Source organism: Streptopelia decaocto (genome assembly GCF_964273445.1).
Source record: "Streptopelia decaocto genome assembly, chromosome: 1".
In the NCBI taxonomy this organism is placed as follows: Eukaryota; Metazoa; Chordata; class Aves; order Columbiformes; family Columbidae; genus Streptopelia; species Streptopelia decaocto.
Window position 1 is genome coordinate 151,840,824 of NC_138663.1, and position 12,856 is coordinate 151,853,679.

The 12,856-nt window shown below is 37.4% G+C and overlaps 1 protein-coding gene across 1 annotated transcript in view; it reads right to left on the bottom strand.

The window, feature by feature from the left end:
• MYO16 (myosin XVI) overlaps positions 1-12,856 on the bottom strand; it is a 379,702-nt gene that overhangs the window by 223,748 nt on the left and 143,098 nt on the right. The window contains exon 5 of the mRNA XM_082054681.1: positions 2,032-2,140. Within this exon, the coding sequence (XP_081910807.1) occupies positions 2,032-2,140 (109 nt within the window). The remainder of the gene's footprint in view (positions 1-2,031; positions 2,141-12,856) is intronic.

The window sequence follows — 12,856 nt, forward strand, 5'->3', positions numbered from 1 at the left end:
AGTTCTTAATATGTTATGCTTGGATGTTTTTGTGCGAGAGCAGCAGAAGCAGGCTACTCAACAAATGCCAGGGAGACAGGAGACGAGGGTGAATCCAGGCCAGGTAGAACAGTGTCCTTGCTGACCAGGGCTCAGCCCCACAGTACCCAAACAGGAAGATTAAGCAGGTCTGGTGATGGGAATCAGAGCCAACTGACAGTCCCATGATTGCCAGAAAAGCCTGCAGCAACACATCCAGACAACTCAGATGAAATGAGGAAACTGAGTCAGTGGTTCAGGGTCAGGATCAGCAAGGTTCATGGCTAGGCAGAGGTCCACCTGAAGTGAGAACCAAGGGCAAAGACCTGAGCCTAAATGTGTCTCCCAAGCCAAAGGATGGGTGAAAGATCACAACAAGGCTTCTCCCAGATCTGCCTCACCACTTAGTTCTTTTCTCAGCCGACTGCTCCCAGGTTACAGGGCTGCACCATATCAGGGCTGGCTTTGAACAGCCAAGCCCCTGGAGTGGGGGAACACGACACCAGGAATCTGGGTGCACCCCGGGCATTGACAATTATTTTCCTAACTTGCTAAATGTTATAGTTTTAGGAATTCTATAAAAAAATGATAACTTATTTCTGATGGTGACAGAATTAGAATATTCATCAATAAGTTTTTTGAAAGAATACTAAAAGGGCACTCCCAGTTTATGATGTTCTTCACAGTCTTTTTTCAAATCTTTGCAAAGCCTATTAGTCAAAAAGATGTGTGTTTTCCTTCTAGTATCAAAGTAGATCGCAAACTGGCTTTAACTTAAAATGTTAATTCAAGTGCCAAAAGTCTGCTTAGTGAGTTTAAAGGTTTTCCCTTTGATAGAAACATATGGGTAACAAAATGTTTCCATATGATGGACTTTTTTCTTTAGTTCACTTTTAAACACCCACAGATTTGCATGCTGAAAACACACAAATATTAAGAGGAGTCTAAGACTTCAAAGTCAGTTCCCCAAGAGTTAGAAAATGTAAAAATTAAGGTAGCTTGTTCAAGCTTATATTAGAAAACACAAAGGCTAAAGGAAGACAGATGAGCATTCTCAACTGCAATATTTTCAGTGTGTCATGTATTCCGTGTACTTCATTTTTAGGACTTGAAGGAACCTACTGAAGCGTGTCATTTGGTCCCCTGTTCTCACTGACAACACCATCACCCAACCTCTATCATCAATTAATGAAGCTCTTTGCAGAAAATAGATTTTTTGCGTGTTATAATCTTATGGTTAGGTGGTTCCAAATCAGCAAGAACCAGAGTGAAAAATCTCTGAACCACCCTGAGGCTGTTTGGCTTTGGTTGTCTGTTCTTCCATCAACCTACCACATCAATATTGTTAACAGAAAATTTGTAAGCAGAAATCACGATCACATTGCATATAGTTCTAAAATAGAAAATATATCAGGAGATTTAGTTTTAGCTTAAGTTCACTCATCTTTTTAACAATCTGTACATATTGACATCTTATTCAGTTCTTATTGTAGTATGTTAGCAATAATTCCTTAAGGTCTATGAAAAGCCTTTCACAGTTTTAAATATGAAAGTCTAGAGCAGTACTCTTCTGAAATGATATTGATCTACATCAATTGCTTTTCTTGAATGCACTGAAGAAATAGTCTATCCCTAGGAAAATATACTCTGAGGCTATACATAACTCATATGTGAAATGAAACCAAACGTGAAACCTGGTCTTCACACTATTAAATGAGTTGTTTTGAAAGCTTCTGTATTACTGTAGTTTTTCTGCTTTGAACTGACATAATAGTATCTCCATATGAATAGGCAAAAGCAGACCTGACAATGACCACTGTCAGTAAACTGTTAGTGGTTCAAATCTATACACACTGAAAACTTTTGTGACTTCCAATCATCGTCCTCCACTTCATCTACAAACTAACATAGTTCCACTGGCTTCAGTGCTGACTTACATCAAATCAATATCCATCCTTTCCATTTTTATGTCATGTTCAATGAAAACATTCCAGAAGCTGAGAGCTGACTTACCATTTTCTTCCAAATACACCAGAAGGATGCTGCTAGATTCAGTCCCTTCTATGGCATAATCAAGTGCAATGTTTCCATTAACATCTTGCAGCAGCACATTTGCTCCAGCCTACAGACAAGAATTAAAAACATTTTAGGACTTTGTAGCGAAATCTCAACACACTGTTGGGGCTCTTACACATGCCCATTCAAAAACATTTCAAAGCTGGGGGGCTTAGACAGCAGGCTCATTATGACCTGAAACAAAACAAGTCAAACCAAAACACACACAAAAAAGCAAAAACAAAATAGAATGTCAAAAAGGGCTGTCTTTGCTTGGGGCAGCTGCCACTGCTGCCACCCTCACTGCCCAGCCTGTCTTTACTGCACAGATGTCTCAGCTGCTCATCAGCAAGTTTTGGAACCACCACCATTTGCAGCATAGCATTTTATAGCAAAGAAAGCTGTCACCCATTACAATCTGTCTTAGAACACTCCACAGTAAACAGTAGTGGCTCAAAAGCTGACTGACAAGCAGCACAGACACTCAGGCAGCAGGGACGGGTAGACAGCTGGTAGGGGTAACCTTGTCAGCCGGCCTAACCTCTTATGGCCTCATCCATCAATCCAACCTCAAAGAGAACCATCCCTTGCTAAATAAAATTGTCATTTGTCACCAACTGGAGACAATGAAAGTGAGCTTGATGATTTCAGCTGTAGTCCCTACAGGAGACAACCTAACATTTCAATAAGTTTCATTCAAAATTCAATATAAAGGACAGATGACTAAAAGGAGCCATTAGGAGGGGGAGGCTGGGAATAGATTCATGAACAGCTTGAAAATAAACTACTAGCACAATAAGAAAATTTCCATTTTTTTTATATTATGTATTTTCTGTATTCTATATTAAATATGTTAGTATAAAAAGTTGCACTATTGAGTACCTTTTTTTTTTAAATAAGAAATCTCTCATTCTTGAAAATATTATAAATGTCTAGGGAACATAAAAGTTTACATTACAGTGAAACATCATGCATCTTCTTTAAGAGGCCATAACTTTAATTCATTTCAATTGTTCTCTCTATGGCTTTTAACTGCAAGTAATTATGAAATATGAGTAACCTCTGGTAAATTTAATTACTTTTCTTACCAGCTTGTACAATAAAAAGTTCATCTAATAAAAATAAGGGGTACCAAGGACAGACTTTCTTAAAACTATAGCAGCAGAGGTCAACAGCAGGAATTATTAATAGAAAATATGACTGCTTCTTTCAGGAGCCTACTCTGCAAGTACTGTATCAAAGGAAAACTCTAATGGGCTCAGCTCTCTGCTCATGACATGAAAAAACAGCAAATTCATGTGGGTTTCATGCCATAAGACTTCAGATGTTGAAGCTGGACTGACAGTCTGAGGTGATTTCCTGGGTTCCCCTTGTAGTGATGAGGGGACATACAGGCATCAAAGAATGACTCACTTCAAGTATCTTAAACACCTCAGATATCTTACTAGACCATATCCTCAAACAGCAAAATAACCTATCCTGCTACAAAGTATACCACTTTCTTTCAGCACCTGTCTTGCTGCAATGGCTGTAAGAGGAACCTAGACAGTAAATTTAGATCTTTTAAATTGATACATAAGATGAGAAGGGTTGACTCTCATCCTTATTGAAAAGGAATGGAAGGAGACTTACAAGGAAGGAGACTTACAAGATATAAACTGCTATATTCATTAGAGTGTTAGACAAATAAATTTCTGCTTGCCTGTCCTGCCAGACAAAATGAAAACATGATCAAAAAATCAAAGGATGGACTTGAAGATCATAACATATTTGAAGGATGGCTTACCAACTATTTATTAAACTTGTTCCACTACTAGGAAGCACATTTTTGTTTGTATGCTTTCTACTCAGTGACCCATAAGAGTTTGCTGGTGATGGCAGAATCAGGGAAGTAACACATTTTGGTATTTAGTTGACTCGTATACTATAAAAAAGCATGAAGTCTTGAGGGTATCTGTTCTTCCCTGCATTCAAATATTCACCAGGCAATGTCAGAAGAAGGTCAGGAGGATAAAAACAAACCTACATACATTTTCTTCCTTGTTAAGAACCCAAAAGACCTTTGACTTATTCGATTGAAGAAAAGTAGGATAATTAACTTAGCTAGCAGCACACTTTTCATTCCTTCTCTAAGATGTAATGTAAAAAAGATATAACATGGAATTACTCAGCTCCAAGTAATTTTTATTGGGTAGTTCTATATTAATTCATTTCTTAAGAAATGCTCACAATGAAGGTCAACTTTGGTGACAGCTGTGGCAGCGGAGCTAAGAGAAGCTTTCAGAATTCAGGTAAAGAAGCAATTCTGTACAATGATGTACATTTAAAAGTAGTATCTTGCTTCAAAAAGAAATATTTTGTGGGTTTTAATAATCAGGATTTTTAATAGTGTATCAACCCTGCCTCCCAGTTTTGTATCATCTGTGAACTTACTGAGGGTGTGCTTTGTCTCACTGTCCAGGTGACCTTGTTCATGAAGACCTTGAGCAGGAGTGGACCCACTATTAACCCATGAGGTGAATTGCCTCCAGCTGGACTTCGTGTTGCTGATCACAACCTTCTGGGCCTGGCCACTCGGCCAGTTTTCAATCCATCTCACTGCCTCCTTATCTAACACAAACTTTGTCTATGAGGATGCCATGGGAGATCATTTCAAAAGCCTTACTACAATAGAGGTAAGTTACATCCACTGCTGACCCCTCACCCACCAAGCTAGCCACTACATTGGAGAAGTCTATTTGACTTGTGTGACTTAAGTAAATCTGATTTTAAGAAATGTATTAAATGTTTTAAGAATAGCCACAAACACTGTGATTTGTGAAGTCTGTCCTTGGCTATAAAACAAGTTTCACGTTGAGGAATTTTACTTAATTTATTGGCCAACTAACAAACTTTTAATTATTGATTCTGCTACCAAAAATTAGAAACAGGCAAAGAAAGTAACACCTAGAGAACTATACTTGGAGTCCTCTCCAGACACCGCTCCTCCCCTTTCCCATCTCCCATGGGCTACACCTGCAGTGGGCACTGCAGGAGACTGAGGTCAGCACATGGTGGTTCCTCTTCTTTGGTGGCTCCTTGTTTCTTCCTCCACTGCTCTTACATGGGCTCCTTCACTGGCCACAGTCCTGCCAGAGGTGAAACTCTCCCCAGGCCCTCTACCCAGTCCCCGCCCTTTGGGCAGCTCTTTCTCTCCAGCCCTGCTTGCAGCCCTCAGCTGGCAGCATCATGCAGGTTATGCCCAGTTCCCAATTCCAGTGTGCTTAAGAAAGAAAGTCATTCTAGCTACAGAAAGGCAGCAAATCCTACTGTATTTCCCTTCATGTATTGCATGATATCTTGCCAAAAAGCTGTCTGGCAGGTTGTCAGTATGATGCAAACTGTACACACCAGTATTTTGAAGGGCTCATTGTATGGACATTTCTTCCTGTTCAGTCTGACTACACATTTGCTTGCAATACGTTGGAAATTACTCACTATTAAATGTGACACAGACTTTTCAGTTGCTACGGATTTCATTTATTCCCAGGCACCTCTCAGTTAGTTATGACCAGTCATAAAAGCTGATTTGAGATCTTATTTTCTAATTATAATGCAAACTTTCTGCTTAGCTACTTGTATAATTAAAGACAAGACAGCAATCCCAGAGGTGGCGGAAGACATGGTAGAATCCCACACAGAAAACTGGTAGGAATTAGAGCAGAGTAAATGAAAGAGACAGGCAAACCAAGCAGCAGAAAAGCAGGAGTCTCAAGCAGAAGTACAGAAAGAGCATGACAAAGGTTTGGAACATGCTGCAAGTAGCAAATGTCATAAATACCATACCTTTGGTTCAAATTCAGATATAGCCAAAACTGTGCCAAAGAATGTGACCACCATTGTTACATATATGAGCTTGTGGGTTATACAATAAGAAAACCAAATATGATAAGAGATGCAGATGCAATTCAGATTATCTCAGTATAGTCCTACTTTGTTCTTAGATTTCTGTTCATAGTACATGAAGAAAATAAGAGGAATACTGTCCCCAGGCTGCTGATATTAGAGTTTCCAAATTTATGTGCATACCTTGTTTATATTAAAAATGCAATTTCATACTTACTCCAATTCAGTTGAAATGTTTAATCCACCCTCTTGAATTCTATATACAGTGCTTAGTGTACATGAAAAGCTACTGGCTCATCCATTCTCAATACATCCTTATTCTCCAGTCATTTCTCCATAAAAAGATAAACATATTGCAAAACTTTATCCAACATATCCCATGAATATAAAAAATATTTTTGAGAAAAACATTTGTCTGCAATGATAAATTGCTTCTATTTTGGAAAGACTGCAGGAGGAATATATTTAAATATATTATTAAGGAATGTTCCCAAAGACACTAATTTCAATATGCAGAATGGAAAATGCAACTGAAGTGCATGCTCTGCTACGCAGAACAATATTCATATATAAAGAGTGCATATGGGACTGAACTCTGGTGATCAATGATAACCAAGTAGACAGTGCCAGATTTGCACACTATCCCCATGACTAGAAATCAGAGCCTGCTGCCAAAGAGAAAATACCTTTGGCTAGTGAAAGGAAATAAAGTTTCCTTTCTGGTTCCAGAAATTATAATTCTGATATTTCTTTACTCTGCATTTTTCAATCCTGATTTAATTTCTGCCTACTTATTTATTTGTAGAATCTCTGACAGGTTTTCATTTCAGACATACTGAGTAGCTTAATTCCACAGGTGACACTCCAGAGCAGGTACTGAGCTCAGGAAACGTATATCACAAGGTATGTTAGATGTGAACAACTTCACAGTCCCAGTCTATATGCATATGCCATTTTTTGCCAGCACAAAGCAGTTTGAGAGGACTTCGCATTCAGTGGAAGAGAGATGAACAACTTCAGATTCACTGCAGAGTACACGACACAATGTACATTCCCCCTATAACTTACCCCATGATCACATCTTTGTGTAGCTAAACTTCTAGCTAATTTAGGATAGTACAAGGAAGAACAACACTTGCCACACCAGGATGTAGCAGGAGCTGAATTCCTTCTTCCCAAATAACATTCCGAAAGGTGGGGAAATGACCCAATAGCTTCTGAAGTCCAAGAATTATTGGAAAGTTTGATTTGTCAGAGCTTACAAAAAAGAGTAACTTCATCACGTAAACATGTGAATGGACTGTGAGCACTGCCAGAGTCCTCTACAGGGCTCTGTCTCTACATCAGCTGCATCTTGCAACTTGACCCAAGCGCGAAAGTATTAATGCAGTCACAAGCTCTTCAGACTATGTTGCTGTAGCCATATGACAGTGGATCAATGTCCAAACTCCCACTGGTAAAACAAGAGCTGAGTTTAGTCCATATTCTACATCTGGGAAGCCTAACTAGTGATATTGTTAATTCTCAAATAAACAATTTATTTTTAATTTTCGCCATCAATCTTTTTCTTTTCTTTTTTTTTTTTTTTTTTTTTAAGAATTAATTGGAATGTAAAAATCAATCTAGCATGCACAGGGGCAAACCTTTAATTAAATATCTTGAAACTTCCTTCTGTGCAACAGACATAGGTTTATCCACGCTATTTACTAGCTGGCTAATAATCCTTGCTACTCCTTCTTATTCCCAGTGTTTCTTATGCATCTTATCTCACGATTCCCAAATCAGAAATACAGAAATACATCTACTTACCATTTCTCGAAAAAGAACAAGGACCCAGGAATCTCCATTCTGAGAAATGTGTCCTTCTTTACAGATTTAAAATTTCTTTCATTCTGTCTCTCTGAATTCCGCAATATTTTGTGTATCAGCAGCCTAACTTCGTCAGAGTAGATGATAACCGCATTCTTCCAATACTTTATTGGCAAAATTAAAGGCAGTTTTGTAGGAAGAAGTGCTGTGGAAAGGATTTGGGCAAGTCTCTGCCTACATACTATCTCTTACTTTGCTCCCCAGGTAGGATGCTAGAGTTTATGCACCCAGGGGATTTTGTGCACACAAGGGTTAGCTGGTTGAACTGCATTCTGAACCAGAGTCAGCATCCATTCATTTTAGGTGGAAGCCAGGTAAGCTCCAGAAAGTTTTAGTATGATCTACTGGAATTCAAGCTTAAAGTCCTCTATTCTGTTGCATGCTTTAAATTATGCTTCCAAATTCATGTTCCACACAGGTTATTTAAATGTCAGAAATAACTAAGCAATTTAGCTTTTTTTGTATAGTAGAAAGTTCCAGGTGTGTTATTAAAAAAAAAAAAAAAACAAGTTTTCTCCTAGTAAAAGGTTTCTGCACAATTGTTACTATGGTCCAAGTACTCCACAGTATCCTAGCCTTGTGCAATTTGTGTTGTTACCCACCAATTCCCTCACAAAACCTAATTTTTTATATCTATTTATATTCTGATTTATATTTATATTAGTAATCTGTTTTTATTCCATTCCACATACACCATATATATATAAAGGTATACATTTACATGTGTGTAAAAGTACTAAAATTTACATAGTATTTCTCTCTTTTATGTTAACCACTGTTTCCAAAAGGGAAAGATGAGCATTTTTTCAATAACAGCTTGGACAATTCACTTCTTCTTCATTTTTTTTTTAAATAGAACCACATGATTTACAAACTATTCCTTCTTATGAGATGACATTAACCATCTAAACAGACCAAGACCAAATGTAGTTCTTCACAAAACATTTATGGTATTTCACTTCCTGTAATGTGAGTAGTTAAATTTTACCCCCTTATTGATTTACTTCTTCATATTAATTCCATTAAAAGGTTTTGCACATTGAAGGATGTCCAAAGTTTACATGCAGACATATGCATGATCTCATGTATACTATGGTTATTGTGCAAATGGTACATCCTTCCAAAAGCCCTTAGTATGCTATCAGTTATAAAGAAAGCAACAATAATCAGGACATAACACTATTTGCTTGCAAACAAGGAAACATATAGAAAATCACACATGTTCATGGGCTCCCTGGTGCCATGTGATCTTGCTCTCCAACCTCAAAGGCTTGAAGAAATTTCCATTTAAGATAACAAATCCCAGAAATCTAGCTAGCTTCTTTTTTCATGGCTACTATTGAACTTGTTTTGACTCTCATTTGTTAACAAAGTGAGAGAAATAAAGTTGCTCTACACAGTACCACATTTTAGGTCATTGGCACTGGATCTCAGTTTTCGCAAATGCATCATGCTAAGCAGAACAGGAACAGATCTCAACGCAGGTCTCAAACAAAGTCAAAGACTTCTCCACATTAGCAAACCACAAACAATGAAATAAAAGATTAAATGAGATTGAGCAGCTGCTCTCAGTTCAAAAGCATGTTTTCCTTCCAACTTATTTAAACAACAGATTTTCTGTAGGCAGGAAATCATTTCATAGAAATAACAATTTAGTTACTAGAAGAGCTGGAGAATGGGGGGGGGGGGAAGAGTTTTTTAGTGATTATAATTATAGACCTTCCGTTGACAGTTCTCCTATGTGTTCCAATCATAATTCAGGCTTACCTGCTTACAAAGAAGCAAACTGACACATACATGCTGAGTTACTACTTATGTTTTCTCTTGTTAGGTATAGAACAATATAGAAACTATTTTACTAAATCTAGATTGTCTCTGAGAATGCAGATTGAAGTGTTAATAGTTTCATTTTAATTTTTTATACATAAATCTTTAAGGAAGCCCCTTCCCATTGACATCACAGATTCTTAAGATATTTGGGATATAATTTACAGATTTCTATCAACTCCAGAGTAAAACAAGGATTCCTGTTTCAGAACAAAAGGTCAAAAGAAGCCCATGAAAAAGCCAACTCTCTTCCCCTGAGCAGATTCAGGACTAGGAGTCTACCATGCAGTTCACCTTTTTCTAAATTTTTAGCTTTATTCCTCCTCCCCCTGGGCTTGACAGGAAAGGGAAGCAGGATCACAAATGTTTGTAAGCCATCTATAGAGATATGAAAGTTCCATTATAGCCCATGGTACACAGTGCAATCACATCAAAACTGCTGTAGCTTCTGTTTAGGCTTTAATAACCCTTAATGTAGCCTGCCAAAAGAAAATAAAACATACTCCCTTTATGGAACACAGGAGTGGGACTGATAGAAAACCATTCCCCAAACACGGATAGCTGCTATACAGCTAATCCTAGCAGTCTCTTTTCTTTTATATATCTCAAAGGAAAACAGATAAATAAAAATTTCAGCTGTCCAAAAGCAACATTTCACAAGCCTGTTCTTCATCCTTTTTAGAGCAGTTTCTATCACTGCAGCCTGAGGGGACACACCTGATCTTCGATTAAATGGGAATTTCAGTAAGTCAAGACTGATGGCTTGAGCTTCAAAGTACTATGTTTTACAAATAATAAACTATAACTTCTATCAGGCAGTTAAGTTACTTGCAGGTAGTTATGTTCCACATCCAAACACCACCCCCCAACCATAATGGATACCAGACCTAGGCAAAATGTTTCAAAAATAGTAGGTTTTCCTCAGTGAATTCTTATTTATTGAAACCTGACCTTTTAAATGTATTGAAGAAATGCAAACAGCAGTCTTATCGTGTAGGAATTTACAAACTGAAAATATTTTCTTCCTTTCTTTCCAGAATGTCTCTTAGCAAATAATCTGAGTGAGATCCCAAACTCCATACAGCACTTCAGAAGTAAAATCTGTGGATCACAAATCAAAATAACCACTGAAAAAGTCTAACTGCATCTTTCACGCTTGCAATTTGATACACTAACACATGTTCTGTGCATGCTTTACTTGGGCTTGTAGCTACAGAGAAAGTGAAGGGAACAAATCCTCCTGCTCAGCTGATTTCCTTCATAGCAGAGCATCATGTTAAGGCATATTCATGAAAACAAGTTCTACCTTAATACAAACAGAGAAACATCTTGCTTTCTTTAAAACGGACTTGCAGAGAACACAGTTCTGTGAAGTGGGCTGGCCCAAAGCACCAGCAAGAGAACTTCTTCCATCACCTCGGGTCAGTGGTTACCTGCAGCTCACTTGAAGCCGAAGTTCCCACCTCTCAGAGAGGAAAGATGTTGATCAACTGTCTACAGCCTTTGTTCTATTTCAGGGTTTTAAACTCTGTAAGAGTTGCTACTGTCTATAAATCTATGCCTGCCATATTACCAAAATTATTCTTTCACAAGAAGCAGGAACTGTCTGCCATCTGGATGAGCTTAACTTGTGATATAAGTAAAGGCTTGAATTCATTTTCGACATGCCTGATCCCACATCATAAAAACACAAACACAAAGCTCAATCCCTTATGTCCGTGACAATGCAGCCAACAGAACCAAAGCCAAATTCAGAGCCTTGTAAGTGCCCCCGGGCACATAAAATAAACTGAAGAGGAGAGACAACATATCCCCAAAAAGACACTTTAAAGGAAATCAGGAGACAACTCAATGCTCAAAATTTTCTGTCAATATGCTTATAAAATTGCTAAAACATATGTGTTTACATTAAGATAAATATATGCTATGCCATTACTACTTATTTTTTCTTTCACAGCTCCCTCAGAAAAGTTGGAAATTCACTTATCCTTGTGTAAGTAAAGTATTTCAGCTGCCTTATGGATACAAGTTCTTTAATTCACAGCACTTTTTGATTCTGTGTGACAGAAATGGGCACCAAAATCTGAATATGCAACTTCTGGTCAAAACAGACTTTTCTGTTATAATCTAGAAATTAGGATTTATAGATGCATGCCAATGTGCATAAAAAACATCACAGCATTCCAAAAATCCCAGTCATCTTAACTTCGGACATGCTGGTTAAGAAAGGATGAATAAATGTGCCAATACAATGGCTGTTTATAAAAAGCATCATGTAGATCTACACGTATAAGATCACCAATGCCTAAAGTACCAACCCATTTTATTTGAAAATGTACTTTAAAATCATCAAAGTTCTGAAATTATTTTGATAAAAATTTCATAAAATTTCAATAAGGCATTTTTTTCCTTAAACTAACAGAATGCAGGCAATATCAGTTCACAGAAAGGGTTTTCAGTAGAGTTAAAAAAAATACTGTCATGGCACATATTACAGATTGCTTGACAGGCATAGTCTGTTCAACTAATGCATTTGGAAGATAAAAGAATTAGCACTGATGACTGAAAACTAAAGACCAACATTCTCCCATCTGTTTGTGCACCATGGGGACTTAAATTCCGCCCATCAGCTGGAAGGCATGTAAAAGGCAAATAAAATCCTGCTCAGTTCCAGTACTGAACACTTCTGATAACACTGCAAAAATATAGTATGTTTTCAATAACATCTTTTGAAGTAAAAATACATGTAAGCATACAGTTAGGTGATGAAAAATTAAAATCTACTAACCCAGAAGCTATCAAACAAAAAATAAAGTACATTTCTCAAGTTATCACTCTTTCCATGCCCTAGCACTACCGTATTTATGAGGATTTGTGAACATTCTATTCATTCTAAATGCATACAGATACTTGGATCTTAATTAGTTGGCACGTAATCTTTCATGGTTTTTCCTCATGTTCTGACTCCTAGCATACACCACCAAAGTTTCTTAGAATTTAAGGTCTTAATTTCTAAACTAAATAAAGTCTGGTTTCCTTAACTTAGCTTTATCTCAAGGGATTATTTATACTTCCTCTCTTCACCAACCTAAATCTCTGAAAACAGAATCATCAAGTTGGTTTGAATAGAAATTGGAAGGACAGAATTATTTTTGTTATATCCATTTGTTTCTTTACTTCCATACTTCATTCTGCATTTTTC